This window comes from Aquarana catesbeiana, linkage group LG03, assembly GCF_042186555.1.
Source record: "Aquarana catesbeiana isolate 2022-GZ linkage group LG03, ASM4218655v1, whole genome shotgun sequence".
Taxonomy (NCBI): domain Eukaryota; kingdom Metazoa; phylum Chordata; class Amphibia; order Anura; family Ranidae; genus Aquarana; species Aquarana catesbeiana.
The window spans coordinates 723,516,363-723,536,004 of NC_133326.1; the positions used below are offsets into that span (position 1 = coordinate 723,516,363).

The window sequence follows — 19,642 nt, forward strand, 5'->3', positions numbered from 1 at the left end:
CTACTGCCTTGCTAAAGAAGCTGATGGTAAAGGTGATGGACTGGCCAAGCATGTCTCCAGACCTAAACCCTATTGAGCATCTGTGGGGCATCCTCAAACGGAAGGTGGAGGAGCTCGAGGTCTCTAACATGCACCAGCTCCGTGATATCATCATGGAGGAGTGGAAGAGGACTCCAGTGGCAACCTGTGAAGCTCTGGTGAACTTCATGCCCAAGAGGGTTAGGGAGTGCTGGAAAATAATGGTGGCTACACAAAATATTAACACTTTGGGCCCGATTTGGACATTTTCACTTAGGGGTGTACTGACTTTTTTTGCCAGCAGTTTAGACATTAATGGTTGTGTGTTGAGTTATTTTGAGGGGACAGCAAATTGACACTGTTATACAAGCTGTACACTCACTACTTTACATTGTAGCAAAGTGTAATTTCTTCAGTGTTGTCACATGAAAAGATATAATAAAATATTTATAAAAATGTGAGGGGTGTATTCACTTTTGTGAGATACTGTATGTATGTATGTATGTATGTATATATATATATATATATATATATATATATATATATATATATATATACAGTTGTGCTCATAAGTTTACATGTATGTATGTATGTATGTATGTATGTATATATATATATATATATATATATATATATACAGTTGTGCTCATAAGTTTACATACCCTGGCAGAATTTATGATTTCTTGGCCATTTTTCAGAGAATATGATTGATAACACAAAATTGTTTCTTTCACTCATGGTTAGTGTTTGGCTGAAGCCATTTATTATCAATCAACTGTTTTTACTCTTTTTAAATCATAATGACAACAGAAACAACCCAAATGACCCTGGTCAAAAGTTTACATACCCCAGTTCTTAATACTGTGTATTGCCCCCTTTTAACATCAATGACAGCTTGAAGTCTTTTGTGGTATTTGTGGATGAGGCTCTTTATCTTCTCAGATGGTAAAGCTGCCCATTCCTCTTGGCAAAAAGCTTCCAGTTCCTGTAAATTCTTGGGTTGTCTTGCATGAACTGCACAACTGACATCTCCCCAGAGTAGCTCAATGATATTGAGGTCAGGAGACTGAGATGGCCACTCCAGAACCTTCACTTTATTCTGCTGTAGAGAATGACAGGTCGACTTGGCTTTGTGTTTTGAATCATTGTCATGTTGGAATGTTCAAGGTACGTCCCATGCGCAGCTTCCTGGCTGATGAATGCAAATGTTCCTCCAGGATTTTTTGATAACATACTGCATTCATCTTGCCATAAATTTTTACCACATTTCCTGTGCCTTTGAAGCTCACACATCCCCAAAACCTAAACGATCCACCTCAGTGTTTCACAATAGGAATGGTGCACCTTTCATCATAGGCCTTGTTGCCTCCTCTCCAAATGTAGCGTTTATGATTGTGGCCAAAAAGCTCAATTTTGGTCTCATCACTCCAAATGACTTTGTGCCAGAAGGTTTGAGGCTTGTCTCTGTGCTGTTTGGCGAATTGTAAGCTGGATACTTTGTGGCATTTGCTTAGTAATGGCTTTTTTCTGGTGACTCGACCATGCAGCCCATCTTTCTTCAAGTGCCTCCTTATTGTGCATCTTGAAACAGCTACACCACATATTTTCAGAGAGTCCTGTATTTCACCTGAAGTTATTTGTGGGTTTTTCTTTGCATCCCAAACAATTTTCCTGGCAGTTGTGGCTGAAATTTTAGTTGGTCTACCTGACCGTGGTTTGGTTTCAACAGAACCCCTAATTTTCCACTTCTTGATTAGAGTTTGAACACTGCTGATTGGCATTCTCAATTCCTTGGATATCTTTTTATATCCCTTTCCTGTTTTATACAGTTCAACTACCATTTTCTGCAGATCCTTTGACAATTATTTTGCTTTCCCCATGACTCCGAATGCAGAAACATCAGAGCAGCACAGGATAAAAGATGCAAGGGTCTGTCAGGAATCCAGAAACTCGTTGACCTTTTATACACACACACTAATTACAAGCAAACAGATCACAGGTGAGGATGGTTACCTTTAATAGCCATTCAAACCCCTTTGTGTCAACTTGTGTGCAAGTTATCAGGCCAAAATCACCAGGGTATGTAAACTTTTGATCAGGGTTATGTGGGTAGTTTTTGTTGTCATTATGATTTAAAAAGAGTAAACACAGTTGATTGATAATAAATGGCTTCAGCCAAACACTAACCATGAGTGAAAGAAATGTTTTTGTGTTATCATTCATATTCTCTGAAAAATGGCCAATAAATCATAAATTCTGCCAGGGTATGTAAACTTTTGAGCACAGCTATCTATATATATCTATATATATATAGAGAGAGAGAGATATATATATTATTATTTTTATTATTATTATTATTCAGGATTTATATAGCGCCAACAGTTTACGCAGCGCTTTACAATATAAAAGGGAGACAATACAGTTATAATACAATACAATAGGATTAAGAGGGCCCTGCTCAGAAGAGCTTACAATCTAAAAGGGTGGGGCAGGTGGTACAAAAGGTTGTAACTGTGGGGAATGAGCTGGTGGAAGTGGTAGGAGATTAGTTGGAGACGTGATAGGCTTTTCTGAAGAGATGAGTTTTCAGGGATTGCCTGAAGGTAGCAAGAGTAGGGGATAGCCGGATAGATGGAGGTAGCGAGTTCCAGAGGATGGGACAGTCTGTGGAGAAATCCTGGAGACGAGCATGGGAGGAGGAGATGAGAAAGCTTGAAAGCAGAAGGTCTTGAGAAGAGCGGAGAGGTCGATTTGGGTGATATTTGGAGACAAGATTAGTGATGTAGCTTGGGGCAGAGTTGTGAATGGCTTTGTATGTTGTTAGAATTTTGAATTTAATTCTCTGGGTGATTGGGAGCCAGTGTAGGGATTGAAGTAGAGGGTTATATATAGATATATAAAGATATAGATATATATTGTATAGCCAGGAAGTAAGTGTAAGGGCATGGGGTGATATCTATAGGATGTGTTAAACAGTAGAGGAGCATGGTGGATCAATAAATGAAGACAACCTTTTATATACTTTTCTGAGAAGGTGAGTTCTACAGAAGGTTTGTGGGTTGGTGAGTGCTACGCGGCATGGAGAAAAGGATTCCAGAGGTGAGGGGAGGTATAACAGAAGTCCAGATGGTGATAGTGTGAAGAAAAGAGAAGAAGGTCATGTGCAGGATGGAGGTTGGTTTTCAGATGAGATCTGAGAAAGGAAAATTCAGGCTGGGCAGGTCTTTGTAGTTTAAAGTGTATATCAGAAAGTTTACACTAAAGTCTCTGCATGACTGTTGCCCAATAAAGGGAGAAGAAATAATGTAATGAGCAGGAAGAGAGATGGGTGAGTCAGGCAGCAGAGTTCAGGAAGAATCTGAGCCACTGGTAGACCACATAGGCGAGTGTAACAGCCATGCGTATTTAGTTAGTAGAATGCCAATTGCAATGGTATACAGTTAAGCCCCACAGGAGAGAAACACATTAAGAGGCTCTCCCACGGGTGGTGGACAAGAGCTGAACACACTTCCATTTACATATTTGTTTACATGAGATTTGCAGTTTGCCAGTACTGGGTGGGCGCCATTTTCTTGTAGTTTGAATGGTGCCTAATGAGCCAGTTTCTATCCTGTCCAGTACCAGTGATCAATGCTAACAATCTGGCTGAGATACAACTTTGAGGCATTATGAGTGGTACTATTTTTCGTTATTTTTTTGCTTTAACAGTATTTTATTGTCAACATTTCGATGGAGTTAAGTCCATCTTTCCCAAGAGCCTTGGGATGTCTTGAGAAAAGAATGACTGAGCTCCACTGAAGCGTTGACAATAAAATACACGATAACGAAAGTGCGACAACAGTTTGATATAGATAGGAGATCCGACATGACGCTGACAATAACAATCTGTGTCTATCGAACCTGTGGTTGAATGTGCCTAACCTTAACTCTATTAGTCCAAGATTATTCTGCATAGAGAGAAAAGATTCGACATAGAGAGAAAAGATCGCTGCTGGAATTGGGTGGGGGAAGTTAAATAAAAATAATAATGATGATGAACGTTATTGGCCGATTGTAACCAAAGAGGAGGAGCAGTAAAATAGATAGAACTAAGTACACACGTACAGTCAACTTACTTTCACTTAGGATTTGCTAGCAGAGAGACACACACACACTGAATCATTTCAGAAGACAGTCAATCTTAGCTGGTCCGTTTGTCAGAGAACCTGAATTATTTAGCAATTAGGCATAAGCACAGCAGCAGAACGATAGTGAAGCAAGCTACAGTTCAAATTAACTTTTTCATAATAATCTGCTGCTATTGTGTTGTAAACTTGATAGTGATACTAGTGTTGCTAGTGTTGTGATAGCCTCAGAGGCTGCCCGTGTTGTGGGGGGAGGGGGGATTTATTATTATAGATTCTATATTATAATGCCATATCAATATCTGAAACAACGTCGGATGCCATGCCCGCCATTGCACTTGGAGATTGAGAAACGAATTCGAAAGTTGGCTGACTGTTGGGGTAGAGTAGACCATTCAACATGAACGACGAAGATTTGACAAAGCAACGAAAAACATACTTTGGCTTATGGTGTCTGTCGAAAGTTCTAAGAAGATTTGACGGAGCAGCTGAACTGTACGACGCTGCAATCGTACATTTCCGGTCAAATGCACCCACCCATAGGCTATAGAAAAATTCTAATGTGGGTTGACTAGTAAAATAACTAATAAATATAATTATTACTAGTCATACAACATTAGAATTCTACTACAGCTAGATTATAGGCGGAAAATTCGGAAATTCGGAAATGTACACGTACAGTTTAACTGCTCCGTCGAATCTTCTTTGAACATTCGACAGACACCATAAGCCTTCAATGACAGATTCGACCTTAATTTGGATTTTCGGACGAATGCAATTTTTTAATGAAAAACAAAATAAATAAAAACGAATTTCGGGAGTAACTAAATAAATGTATTTTTCGGACAAAAACCAAATTCCGAAACAAAATATTTCAGCGTGCACATGTCTATTGTTTTGATTCATCTCCTCTGCAAGACCCGTGAGTGCCTCTTTTGTATAGAACTCTGTAGGTGAGAACCTGGGCATTTACCCCACACATAGAGTGTGGTGGCTTCCTAATTTGGTGGAGGGGGGATTATGGTGTGGGGTTGTTTTTCAGGGGTTGGGCTTGGCCCTTTAGTTCCAATGAAGTGGACATCTTAAGGCGTCAGCATACCAAGACATTTTGGACAATTTCATGCTCCTGCCTTTATGGGAATAGTTTGGTAATTAGTCCTTCCTGTTCCAAAATGCTTGAGCACCAGTGCACAAAGCAAGACATGGATGAGCGAGTTTGGAGTGGAAGAACTTGACTGTCCTAATCTCAACCCTATAGAAGACCTTTGGGATTAATTAGAGTGGAGACTGCAAGTCAGGCCTTCTCATCCAATGTCAGTGCCTGACCTCACAAATGTTCTTCTGGAAGAATGGTCAAACCTTCCCATAGACACACTCCTAAACCTTGTGGACAGCCTTCCCAGAAGAGTTGAAGCTGTTATAGCGGCAAAGGGTGGGCCAACTCAATATTGAACCATACGGAGTAAAACTGGGATGCCATTTAAGTTAACGTGCGTGTAAAGGCAGGTGTCCCAATACTTTTGGCAATATAGTGTATGTGTATATCTATATCTATATCTAGATATAGATATACATTTTTCTCTAGTGACCCTTTTACATGTTTTTCCAGGCTCTTATTATCTGTTTTGCTGATTTTTTTTTGTGTATAGAGCTCAAAAGCTCAGGCCTAAAGTGATTGTAAAGTCTTGTTTTTTTAAAAAAATAACAACCATGTTATAATTACCTCCTCTGTGAAGTTAGTTTTGCACAGAACAGCCCGGTTCCTCCTCTTCTCGGGTCCCTCTTCTGCTCTACTGGCCCCTCCCTCCTATCGATTGCGCCTTCTGCCTCCTTTAAAAATGCAGTACATGCATGACTCAATGAGTTGGATAAGTGACTCATCTCTCTTCTTCCACCATTCATGAGACACCCTGAAGACACTTTTTGAATTTGAATCATGTTTTCTGCTTTAAAGGGGTTGCAAACCCTCAAGGTTTTTCACCTTAATGCATTCTATGTATGAATATATGAAATGTCTGTTTAAAAAAAAATAAAACAAACCTTTACAACCCCTTTAAAATGGTCATGTTGGAACCACCGTTTGTTGTTTATGAACAGTCAATTGTTTCCTGCATTGCATTTTTATATTTGCTTTTTTTTTATTCTATTTTATTTTTTCTAGATTCTGGGTTGAAAAGGGATGTGTCTGGTCTCCAGGAATCAGGTAATTGTAAAATTATTATAAATGTATGCAGAGCCCATACCTTTGGACATAAAATGGAAAGATTAGAACCCACGCTTATTTATTTATTTACAAATGTATTTTATTTATTTCTCTGATCGATGGGACAGAAAATGGCGAAAAATATAACATTTTTTGGTTGGAACAGGAGGGAAGAGACAATCTTGACACTGCAATGTGTGTTACAGCATACCATAATACACAGGGGTGGATTGACCATTCAGGCACTGCCCGAGGGTCCGTGGACAGTAGGGGGCCCCATGAAAGCTTCCACCTGTCAGGCTGAATTCACACCTGAGAGTTTCGATTTCAGGCAGAAAGTTGCGTGTTTTACCACGTTTTATGCCACAAATTTGCACAGGACAAAAGGTCACCAATGTGCCCTGCGGTGTGCCCCATGATGTGTCCTACTGTGTGCCCCGTGCTCTACTATGTGCCCCAATGTGGGCCCGGTTTATTTCTTTATTTTTATCACTTTTATTCCTATCACAAGTAATGTGAATATCCCTTGCGATAGAAATAAGAGATGACAGGCCCTCTTTATCAAGACATCTGGGGTCTACAAGACAAAAAAAAAATTGATCTCTTTTCAGGAAAATTTTTTTTTACATCTTCCAAAGGCAGAAGTGACATCATGACATTGCGCCCTGCCTCCCAAGATCATAGCGATGGCCGGCCAGCTCTGTCGTAACCCGGCTCCGTTGCCGGATTGGATCCCCGGCCTCTCCGATCACACAGAGAGGCGTCGATGGGCAGTGGGAGGGGAGTCCCCTACCGCTGCTTTAAAAAGCATACAGTGGCTAATAAGCCACTAGGATGGCTTTTACATTGAAGGTAATTGCTTGCTGAAAATAAAGATATCCGGATGATACCTGTAGCTGCAGGCATCATCCAGATATCTCCACCTCAACCTCAGGATGTTATATGACGTCATACGGGCAGAAAGTGGTTAAAAAGCCCTCACTGGACCCCACCTGCCTGAAAAACTTAAGGCCTATCTCATTGCTCCCATTCACCTCTAAATTTTTGGAAAGCTTAGTCTACATCGGGCTAAGCTCCTACCTCAACAAATTCCACAGAAACTGCCCTACTAAAACTCACTAACGATTTACTAACTGCTAAAATGGGGCCCCCTAAATTCCATACTCCTAGACCTCTCTGCAGACTTTAATTCTGTTGACCACCCGCTTCTAAATAAACTCCACTGCTTGGCCTCCAAGATTTTGCTCTCTCCTGGTTCTTGTCCTACGTATCAGTGTTACCTACAATTCTGTCTCCTCCTTTCCATTTCCTCTTTCTGTAGGGGTCCCCCAAGGCTCTTTACTTGGACCGCTTCCCTTCTCTATCTACTACACCTCCTCCCTTGGTCACTTGATAACCTCCCATGGCTTCCAATACCATTTCTACATCGATGACACCCAAATCTACCTATCTACTCCTCACTTCACTCCTTCAGTCTCCTCTCGCATTACTAACTTACTAACTGACATATCAGCATGTATGTGACACCAATTCCTTAAACTAAATCTTTCTAAAACCGAGCTGGTTATATTCCCCCAGCCATACCCTCCTCCATGTCTTTTCCATAAAGATCAATAATACAACTATTAGCCCCTCTCCTTACACCAGGGTACTAGGTGTAATCCTAGACTCTGGCCTGCCCTTTTATCCCCAAATTCCAATCGTTGTCAAAAGCTTGAAAACTTCACCTCCATGACATCTCTTAAATTCTCCTCTTTTTAACTAATGAAACCACAAAGCTACTCATCATTCCATTGTTATCTCTCGCAAAAGACTATTACAATTCCCTTCTCAATGGCCTACCTCTCCATAAGCTATCCCCTCTTCAGTCGATCCTGAATGCTGCTGGCAGACTCATCTACCTTACCAACTGCTCAGTGCCCTCCACCCTTCTCTGCTAATCCCTCCACTGGCCTCCATTCAGTGTCCTCCACCCCTCTCTGCCAATCCCTCCACTGGCCTCCATTCAGTGTCCTTCATCCCTCTGTGCCAATCCCTCCACTGGCTTCCCTTCAGTGTCCTCCACCCCTTTCTGCCAATCCCTCCACTGGCCTCCATTCAGTGTCCTCCACCCCTCTCTGCCAATCTCTCCACTGGCCTGCATTCAGTGTCCTCCACCTCTCTCTGCCAATCCCTCCACTGGCCTCCATTCAGTGTCCTCCACCCTCTCTGCCAATCCCTCCACTGGCCTCCTTCCACCCTTTCTACCAATCCCTCCACTGGCCTGTATTCAGTGTCCTCCACCCCTCTCTGCCAATCCCTCCACTGGCCTGCATCCACCCCTTTCCGCCAATCCCTCCTCTGGTCTCCATTCAGTTTCCTCCATCCCTCTCTGCCAATCCCTCTACTGGCATCCATCCACCCCTCTCTGCCAATCCCTCCACTGGACTGCATTCAGTGTCATCTACCCCTCTCTGCCAATCCCTCCTCTGGTCTCCATCCACCCCTCTCTGCCAATCCCTCCACTTGCCTGCATTCAGTGTCCTCCACCCTTCTCTGCCAATTGCTTCACTGGTCTCCATTCACCCCTCTCTGCCAATCCCTCCACTGGCCTGCATTCATTGTCCTCCACCACTCTCTGCCAATCCCTTCACTGGCCTGCATTCAGTGTCCTCCACCCTTCTCTGCCAATCGCTCCACTGGTCTCCATTCACCCCTCTCTGCCAATCCCTCCACTGGCCTGAATTCATTGTCCTCCACCACTCTCTGCCAATCCCTTCACTGGCCTGCATTCAGTGTCCTCCACCCTTTTCTGCCAATCGCTCCACTGGTCTCCATTCACCCCTCTCTGCAAATCTCTCCACTGGCCTGCATTCATTGTCCTCCACCCCCTCTGCCAATCCCTCCACTGGACTGCATTCAGTGTCATCTACCCCTCTCTGCCAATCCCTCCACTGGCCTGCATTCATTGTCCTCCACCACTCTCTGCCAATCCCTTCACTGGCCTGCATTCAGTGTCCTCCACCCTTTTCTGCCAATCCCTCCACTGGTCTCCATCCACCCCTCTCTGCCAATCTCTCCACTGGCCTGCATTCATTGTCCTCCACCCCTCTATGCCAATCCCTCTACTGGCCTCCATCCACCCCTTTCTGGCAATCCATCCACTGGTCTCCATTCAGTGTCCTCCATCCCTCTCTGCCAATCCCTCCACTGGCCTGCATTCAGTGTCCTCCACCCCTCTCTGCCAATCCCTCCACTGGCCTGCATTCAGTGTCCTCCGCCCCTCTTTGCCAATCCCTCCACTGGCCTGCATTCAGTGTCCTCCACCCTTTTCTGCCAATCCCTCCACTGGTCTCCATCCACCCCTCTCTGCCAATCTCTCCACTGGCCTGCATTCATTGTCCTCCACCCCTCTATGCCAATCCCTCTACTGGCCTCCATCAAACCCTTTCTGCCAATCTCTCCACTGGTCTCCAGTCAGTGTCATCCACCCCTCTCTTAGAATCCCTTCACTGGCCTTCTGTATAATAATAATAACTTTATCTTTGTGTTTTCTCCTTCCAGTTGCCAACATAATGAACGACCTGAACAAGATAAAAAAGAAAGGTGCACGTTCTTGAATATTCCACATCCTTTATTATTATAAATCAGGAGGCCAGAATACAGATAACTCTTCTCTCCATTTTACTCCCCGGGCCCCACTGTTATGTTGTGTTGGATTTAAATAAAAAAAAATTGTGGAACAAATTTGCATTTTGGATTTTGTTTTACAATGTAAAACAGACATTACCAAAGTACTTGTGGACCCAGACCATATTAATTGTAGTGTTAGAGCTGATCTTCCAATATAATCCACATGTTATACAGACAAAGGAGATTTACCTTTAACCACTTGACACCCAGGATAATTCTGACACCTCTCAAATACAGCATTTTTTTTTCTAGCAAATGACTTATAGCCCCCAAACATATATATTTTTTAAAACAGAGACCCTGGAGATTAAAATAGTGGATGTTGCAAGTCGTGCAGCCATTTTTAAAACGCACATTTTTAGTAAAAAATGCACTTTAATGAATTTTAGTGCACAGAAACACAATATAATGCCCAATTTTTTGGTAAAATACAAAATATGATGTTATGCTGAGTAAATAGATACCAAACATGTCACGCTTTGAAACTGTTCGGGTCCATGGAATGGAACTACGCTACCTAAAATACTTCATAGGTGATGCTTTAAAAGCCTTTACAGATTACCAGTTTACAGTTACGCAGGAACTCTGGTGCTAGAATTATTGCTCTTGCACATATGCGTGTGGGACTTACGAATGCGATCACATTTGCACGTGAGTGTGTGGGGGGGAGGGGGGGTGGAGGGCACTTTACTTTTTTTTTTTTACATTTTATTATTTGTTTTATTTGTATTTTTTTTCCCAAATCAATGTTTATTGTAGACAAAAGATAGAATACACAAAAGTTTTTTTTTTTTTTAAATCAACTTTATTGCTATCAAGGATGAACAATATCCCTTGTGATAGCATGGGCCGTGATAGGTCCTCTTGGGCCATAATTGGTTTGATCAGCTGGTTTACAAGTAATGGTTTGTAAACAACAAATCGAAACCGGAAATGCCGAAGTCCTCATCATTTCTGATTTCTTACAACACAGAGGGAAGGCGGCAATGGATGTACCTTCCTCCCTTCTCGGTGCACCATTATATCCAGCAGCGGCGGAGCTACTGGGTTCCCCAATTGCACAGGAGAGCCCAGTAAAGGTCAATGGGCCCCTTCCACGCCCTGTAGAAGAGGCTGTAGAGCTGCTCAGATCACTTCTACAAGAAAGCCCATAGCCAGGTGAAAATGTTGGTACCGGGATCCTTAATAAAATAAAAAAAAAATCACACAATGATTTTAGGCTTGAAGGTTACCTCAAATGGCCCAAAAATGATATGTTTTCTAAAAGTAGACAACCTAGACAATAAAATAGCAGTAGTTCTATTTTTTAATGTCACATTATATTAGCTCAACGGTTAACAAAACGCTACATTTCCGTAAACAATACGCTTACATTAATTTTAGGGCACACAAATGCAATATTACTCAATTGTGGCACAATAAAAAAAAGATGAGGTTGTACTGAGTAAATAGATCCCCAACACATCAAGACATAAAGTTGTGTGCACCTGTGAAACGATGACACACTTTGGTACCCTACATCTTCCATAGGTGATGCTTTGAAGGCCCCTATGGGTCATCAGTTTAGGGATGGCCATGAATAATGGGCCTAGAATTATTGCTTTCAATTAGGGATGACCTCGATGTTCAAATCGAACGTAAGTTCGACTCAAACATCGGGTGTTCGCCTGTTTGCCGAATAGCGCACAATTTTGGTGTTTGCGGCAAATTCGAAAGCCACGGAACACCCTTTAAAAGTCTATAGGAGAAATCAAAAGTGCTAATTTTAAAGGCTTATATGCATGGTATTGTCATAAACAGTGTTTGGGGACCCGGGACCTGCCCCAGGGGACATGTATCAATGCAAAAAAAAGATTTAAAAACGGCCATTTTTTCTGGAGCAGTGATTTTAATAATGCTTAAAGTGAAACAATAAAAGTGAAATATTCCTTTAAATTTCGTACCTGGGGAATGTCTATAGTATGCCTGTAAAGGGGCGCATTTTTCCCATGTTTAGAACAGTCTGACAGCAAAATTACATTTCTAAAGGAAAAAAGGTAATTCAAAGGTACTAGCGGCTATAATGAATTGTCGGTCCCGGCAATACACATAAAAGTCATTGAAAAAAACGGCATGGGATTCCCCCACAGTCCATTACCAGGTCTGGTATGAATATTAAGGGGAACCCCGAACCAAAATTAAAAAAAAAAAATTGCGTGGGGGTCCCCCCAAATATCATACCGGGTGCTTCAGGTCTGGTATGGATATTAAGGGGAACCCCACACCAAAATTTTAAAAAAATGGCATGGGGGTCACCCTCAAATTCCATACCAGACCCTTCAGGTCTGGTATTGATTTTAAGGACAACCCCACGCCCACCTTTTTTTTTAAATGGCGTGGGGATCCCCCCAAAAATCCATACCAGACCCTTATCTGAGCACGCAACCTGGCAGGCCGCAGGAAAAGAGGGGGGGACGAGAGAGCGGCCCCCTCTCCTGAACTGTACCAGGCCACATGCCCTCAACATGGGGAGGGTGCTTTGGGGTAGCCCCCCAAAGCACCGTGTCCCTATGTTGATGGGGACAAGGGCCTCATCCCCACAACCCTTGCCTGGTGGTTGTGGGGGTCTGCGGGTGGGGGGCTTATCGGAATCTGGAAGCCCCCTTTAACAAGGGGACCCCCAGATCCCGGCCTCCCCCCGTGTGAAATGGTAACGGGGTACAAATGTACCCCTACCATTTCACCAAAAAAGTGTGAAAATGGTAAAAATGACATGACACGGGACAAGTCCTTTATTAAAAAATAAAAATGTCCCACAAAGTCTTCTTCTTCTTTTCTTGCTCCGCCGAAGGACCGAAAAAGAAAAAGAAAAAAAAAAATTGACCGACCCGCCTCCATGGAAGGCTATTGCCGTATGACGTGTCTTCGCTTTGACAGTTCTTTTATAACTGAGGGCGGGGCCACACCGTGACATTCCCGGGTGACCCCACCCCCCTCTGGCGCATGGGGGCTTCCCTATGGCTTCCCGTAGTCAGAGGGGGTGGGGCCACCCGGTTACATAAACAAGTGGCCCCGCCCCCCTCTGACGCCCCGGGAAAGCCATAGGGAAGTCCCGTGTGTCAGAGGGGGCGGGGCCACCCGGGAATGTCACGGTGTAAAAGAACTGTAAAAGCGAAGACGCGTCATATGGCGGGTGCCTCCCATGGAGGCGGGTCGGTTGCGTTTTTTTTTCTTTTTCTTTTTCGGTCCATCGGCAGAGCAAGAGAAGAAGAAGACGACTTTGTGGGACATTTTTATTTTTTTATTTTTAAAGGACTTGTCCCAATCTGTGTCATGTCATTTTTACCATTTTCACACTTTTTTTGTAAAATGGTAGGGGGACATTTGTACCCATTACCATTTCACACGGGGGGAGGCCGGGATCTGGGGGTCCCCTTGTTAAAGAGGGCTTCCAGATTCCGATAAGCCCCCCACCCGCAGACACCCACAACCACCGGGCAAGGGGGTTGTGGGGATGAGGCCCTTGTCCCCATCAACATGGGGACCCGGTGCTTTGGGGGGCTACCCCAAAGCACCCTCCCCATGTTGAGGGCATGTGGCCTGCTACGGTTCAGGAGGGGGGCACTCTCTCATCCCCCCTCTTTTCCTGCGGCCTGCCAGGTTGTGTGTTCGGATAAGGGTCTGGTATGGATTTTCGGGTGGACCCCCACGCAATTTTTTTTATTTTGGCACGGGGCCTGAAGGGTTTGGTATGGATTTTGAGGGGGACCCCAACGCCATTTATTGCTGGGACCGACAATTCATTATAGCTGCAAGTACTTTTAAATGACTTTTTTTCCTTTAGAAATGTCATTTTGCTCTCGGACTGTTCTAAACACGGGACAAATTCGCCACTTTACAGGCATACTATAGACACCCCTCAGGTACAATATTTAAAGGAATATTTCATTTTTATTGTTTCACTTTAAGCATTATTAAAATCACTGCTCCCAAAAAAAACTGCTCTCCCCTCCTCCAGACAATCCCCTCATTAGAAATACCTCCTAAGGAACACATTTAACCCCTTGATTGCTCCCTAGTGTTAACCCCTTCCCTGCCAGTGACATTTATACAGTAATCAGTGGTTAGCTCTGATCCCTGTGTAAATGTCAATGGTCCCAAAAAAGTGTCAGAAGTGTTTGATCTGTCCGTCCCAATCCCGCTAAAAATCGCAGATCACCGCCATTATTAGTAAAAAAATTAAAAATAATAATAAAAATGCCATAAATCTATCCCCTATTTTGTAGATGCTATAACTTTTGCGCAAACCAATCATTATACGCTTATTGCGATTTTTTTTTTACCAAAAATCTGTAGCAGAATATATATTGGCCCAAACTGATGAAGAAATTATTTTTTTTTTTACTTTTTTCTTTTTTTGTATATTTATTATAGCAAAAAGTAAAAAATCTTGTTTTTTTTTTTTTGTTTTTTCAAAATTGTCACTCTTTTTTTGTTTATAGCGCAAAAAATAAAAACCGGAGAGGTGATCAAATACCACCAAAAGAAAGCTCTATTTGTGGGAAAAAAGGACAAAAATTTTGTTTGGGTGCAGCATGGCACGACCACGCAATTGTCAGTTAAAGCGTCGCAGTCCCGTATCGCAAAAAATGGCCTGGACATTAAGGGGGGAAATTCTTCCGGTCCTTAATTGGTTAAAAATGTTCGGTACTATTGCAGCAACATGTTTGGGAGAAGGTTGACGTGTTTCAAACTCTTCCTCAGGGGCAGGAACATTTTTCTTATAAATATGTGGAAACAGTACAGGTTGTCAGCCAAGAAAACGATCCTTATCTTGGAATCCAGGAAAGCCGCACCCGGCCCAAGGAAGGACAATGCGACCCACAAAGACCTCCAATAGTGAAGAGTCTCTCAAACATCAGATAGGGCTGAAGCAACTGGATGTGGATAGAGGCAAAGTATTGAAATCCCACAATATGGTGTAAATATTGGGCATGAAACAAAATGCCAGCAAGACTGATCCCATATAGTTACATAGTAGGTGAGGTTGAAAAAAGACACAAGTCCATCAAGTCCAACCTATGTGTGTGACTATGTGTCAGTATTACATTATATATCCCTGTATGTTGCGGTCATTCAGGTGCTTTTCTAATAGTTTCTTGAAGCTATCAATGCTCCCCGCTGAGACCACCGCCTGTGGAAGGGAATTCCACATCCTTGCCGCTCTTACAGTAAAGAACCCTCTACGTAGTTTAAGGTTAAACCTCTTTTCTTCTAATTTTAATGAGTGGCCACGAGTCTTGTTAAACTCTCTTCTGCGAAAAAGTTTTATCCCTATTGTGGGGTCACCAGTACGGTATTTGTAAACTGAAATCATATCCCTCTCAAGCGTCTCTTCTCCAGAGAGAATAAGTTAAGTGCTCCCAACCTTTCCTCATAACTAAGATCCTCCAGACCCTTTATTAGCTTTGTTGCCCTTCTTTGTACTCGCTCCATTTCCAGTACATCCTTCCTGAGGACTGGTGCCCAGAACTGGACAGCATACTCCAGGTGCGGCCGGACCAGAGTCTTGTAGAGTGGGAGAATTATCGTTTTATCTCTGGAGTTTATCCCCCTTTTAATGCATGCCAATATTCTGTTTGCTTTGTTAGCAGCAGCTTGGCATTGCATGCCATTGCTGAGCCTATCATCTACTAGGACCCCCAGGTCCTTTTCCATCCTAGATCCCCCCAGAGGTTCTCCCCCCAGTGTATGGATTGCATTCATATTTTTGCCACCCAAATGCATTATTTTACATTTTTCTACATTGAACCTCATTTGCCATGTAGTTGCCCACCCCATTAATTTGTTCAGGTCTTTTTGCAAGGTTTCCACATCCTGCGGAGAAGTTATTGCCCTGCTTAGCTTAGTATCGTCTGCAAATACAGAGATTGAACTGTTTATCCCATCCTCCAGATCGTTTATGAACAAATTAAATAGGATTGGTCCCAACACAGAACCCTGGGGGACCCCACTACCCACCTCTGACCATTCTGAGTACTCCCCATTTATCACCACCCTCTGAACTCGCCCTTGTAGCCAGTTTTCAATCCATGTACTCACCCTATGGTCCATGCCAACGGACCTTATTTTGTACAGTAAACGTTTATGGGGAACTGTGTCAAATGCGTTTGCAAAATCCAGATACACCACGTCTACGGGCCTTCCTTTATCTAGATGGCAACTCACCTCCTGATAGAAGGTTATTAGATTGGTTTGGCAAGAACGATTCTGATTACTGCTAATGATACCGTTCTTATTACTAAAATCTTGTATATAGTCACTTATCATCCCCTCCAAGAGTTTACATACTATTGATGTTAGGCTAACTGGTCTGTAATTCCCAGGGATGTATTTTGGCCCCTTTTAAATATTGGTGCTACATTGGCTTTTCTCCAATCAGCTGGTACCATTCCAGTCAGTAGACTATCTGTAAAAATTAGGAACAACGGTCTGGCAATCACTTGACTGAGTTCCCTAAATACCCTCGGATGCAAGCCATCTGGTCCCGGTGATTTATTAATGTTAAGTTTCTCAAGTCTAATTTTAATTCTGTCCTCTGTTAACCATGGAGGTGCTTCCTGTGTTGTGTCATGAGGATAAACACTGCAGTTCTGGTTACTGAAGCCCCCCGATTCACTCGTGAAGACTGAGGAGAAGAATAAATTCAATACCTTCGCCATCTCCCCATCCTTTGTAACCAGATGTCCTTCCTCATTCTTTATGGGGCCAATATGGTCTGTCCTCCCTTTTTTACTATTTACATACTTAAAGCATTTCTTGGGATTTTTTTTGCTCTCCTCCGCTATGTGTCTTTCATGTTCTATCTTAGCTGTCCTAATTGCACCCTTACATTTCTTGTTGCATTCTTTATAAAGTCTGTCATCCTTTTATTTTTTGAAGGCCTTCTTCTTTGCTTTTATATGCATTTTTACATCGGAGTTAAGCCATCCAGGACTTTTGTTCGCTCTTTTAAATTTATTACCCAATGGGATACATTGGCTAATGCCCTTATTTAATATGCTCTTAAAGCAAACCCATCTCTTCTCCGTATTCTTTGTTCCTAATATTTTATCCCAATTTATGCCTTTTAGCAAGGTTTGTAGTTTAGGGAAGTTGGCTCTTTTGAAATTCAGTGTCTTTGTATTCCCTTTATGTTTCCTATTTGTGTGATTTATGCTGAAACTAACTGACCTGTGATTGCTGTTACCTAAATTGCCCCGTATTTCCACATCCGTGATCAGGTCTGTATTGTTGGTAATCAGTAGATCCAGTAATGTTCCAGTAATATTCCTGGGAGGGCTGGAACCACTCTTGCCTTAACACCTTGTCAGGGAAGAATTCATAGAAGACCTGGTAAGACCTGGTAAAGCCAATTCTTAGTATAAGCGCACTAATTTGCACAAAAATATGCGCACGAGCGCATCTGTGCACACTGGTGTGCGGCACGAATTGGCACATCTGCTCACATGATGGCGCGTGCAAAGTACGATAGTTGTTGGCGCCCAGTGGCCTTTGTAAAGACTGCAGTTTTGCTCATCAGTTGCTGGATTATCATTATCATGGTTCTGGCCCTGGCTTGCTTCCACCGACTTGCTTCTGCATGCTTTCCTGTGTATGACCATGGCTTGATCTTGAACACACTTCTGCCTTCGTTCCTGATTGACCTCCCGTGTAGGGTTGCCACCTATCCAGGGTTTACCTGGACAGTCCGTGTTATGAATCATGTGTCCGGGTTTCAGTCTGTCTGAAACCTGAACACATTATTCAGACTGGGCTATAACTCCCCAAGTAAATAAGATAGTTACACAAAACTTTGTTCCCATCTGGGATCTGCAGGCCGCTGTCTGGGGGCAGGTCCAGCATCTCTGGGGGGTGATGATGTCAGAATGAGCAGTTTGGCCACGCCCACTAATTCAGGTGTACCAGGTCTTTTATAATTCTATAGTGTATACTATGGGGAAAAAAATGTGCCCTGTGCTGCTAAAGTGTTCGGGTTTGGCTTGAAGAAAAGGTGGCAACCCTACTCCCGTGTTTGACCCTGGCTTTGGCTTCTGGCTTTGCTTCCTGCTCAGCCCTGCTGTCAAGATCCACCAGCTCTTCCAGAGAGTCATCTGCCTTGTCTGACTTCCCTGCTCTCAGGTGTCCTCTCATCTGGAACCACTAGGCAGCTACATCACTGGCTACCTATGCTTCTTTGGGTGCAGCATCCTCTGTTATCTGTTATCACCCTCTGTTATCACCCTCAGGGGTGCCCTGCACTCAGCAGCAAGGGAAGCCCTCTCGTCACTTCAGCCTCCTGTCAGGTACGTGACATAACTTAATATATTGATAACTAATGTTACTAAGATGGTGAAAAACAACATTGATGTAGACTACTGTACCTTGAGCAGCAATCAGTGATCCCCAATCTCCTTACACTTAATAATCCATCCCTAGCATCCTGAAACGGCAGAAGACATAGAGGCTCATTGCGAAAAAATCTTTATTAACCACTTCCATACCACAGAACGTCATATGACGTCCTGGGCTTTCAGTGGTGATTACTGAATGCTGCAGGCATCATTCAGATATCATTTTTTTCAGCAGGCGATGCCCTTCACCATAGGAATAATCATGGCGGCTTAATGGTTTTTACAGGCGGTCCCACCGCCCTACGGAGCCTCTACCGGCTTGCCCGTGCAATCGATGAGCCGGAGAAGGAATCCACCTGTGCCGGAAGTTAGTCATAGAGAAAACTGAGGGCCAGATGTTCCCCTGCAGTCTCTATGACTCTAGGAGGTTATGACGTCACGTCCGGGCCGGCACAAGTAAACAATGCTGGGGACTCAGCTTGAAAGCCTGAGATCCTTCCAGCCTGGAGGAGAGATGTGGGGTCTTATAGACCCCACATCTCTAAGAGTACCTGTCATGCCCTATTCCTATTACAAGGGATGTTTACATTCCTTGTAATAGGAATAAAAGTGATAACAAAAAAAAAAATTTAAAGGGTAAAAATAAAAAAATGGAAATAAAATAAACAATAAAAAAAAAAAGAAAGTTCCCCCGTCCCCACATGCTCGCACGCAGAAGCGAACGCATATGCAGGTCATGTTTGCATGTGTAAACGACGATCATTCCACACATGTGAGGTATCACCGTGAACGTTAGAGTGAGAGCAATAATTCTAGCACTAGACCTCCTCTGTAACTCTAAACATGTAACCTGTAAAAAAATTTAAAGCGTCGCCCATGGAGATTTTTAAGTATCAAAGTTTGCCGCCATTCCACAAAAGTGCGCAATTTTAAAGCATGACATGTGAGGTATCTATTTACTCGGCGTAACATCATCTTTCACATTATACTAAAAAATTGGGCTAACTTTACAGTTTTTTTATTTATGTATTTTTATTCATGAAAGTAATTTTGTTCCCAAAAAAAATATTAGAAAGATTGCTGCGCAAATACCTTGTAAAAAGTTGCAATGACCGCTATTTTATTCCCTAAGGTCTCTGCTTAAAAAAAAAATAGTAATTTTCTAGCAATAAAATTATGATTTTTACATGTAGGAGAGGAGTTCTGGAATTTGCGTGGTATGGAAGTGGTTAAAATACCCATAAAATTTAAAT

At 42.9% G+C, this 19,642-nt stretch overlaps 1 protein-coding gene across 3 annotated transcripts in view; it reads left to right on the forward strand.

Annotated features, from left to right (window-relative positions):
* LOC141133728 (asialoglycoprotein receptor 1-like) overlaps positions 1 to 19,642 on the forward strand; it is a 74,631-nt gene that overhangs the window by 40,801 nt on the left and 14,188 nt on the right. For 2 of the 3 annotated variants that reach the window (XM_073623253.1, XM_073623251.1), the window contains 2 exons: positions 6,304 to 6,345; positions 9,889 to 9,930. In XM_073623253.1, the coding sequence (XP_073479354.1) occupies positions 6,304 to 6,345; positions 9,889 to 9,930 (84 nt within the window). The remainder of the gene's footprint in view (positions 1 to 6,303; positions 6,346 to 9,888; positions 9,931 to 19,642) is intronic. The other variant, XM_073623252.1, reaches the window with a different exon arrangement.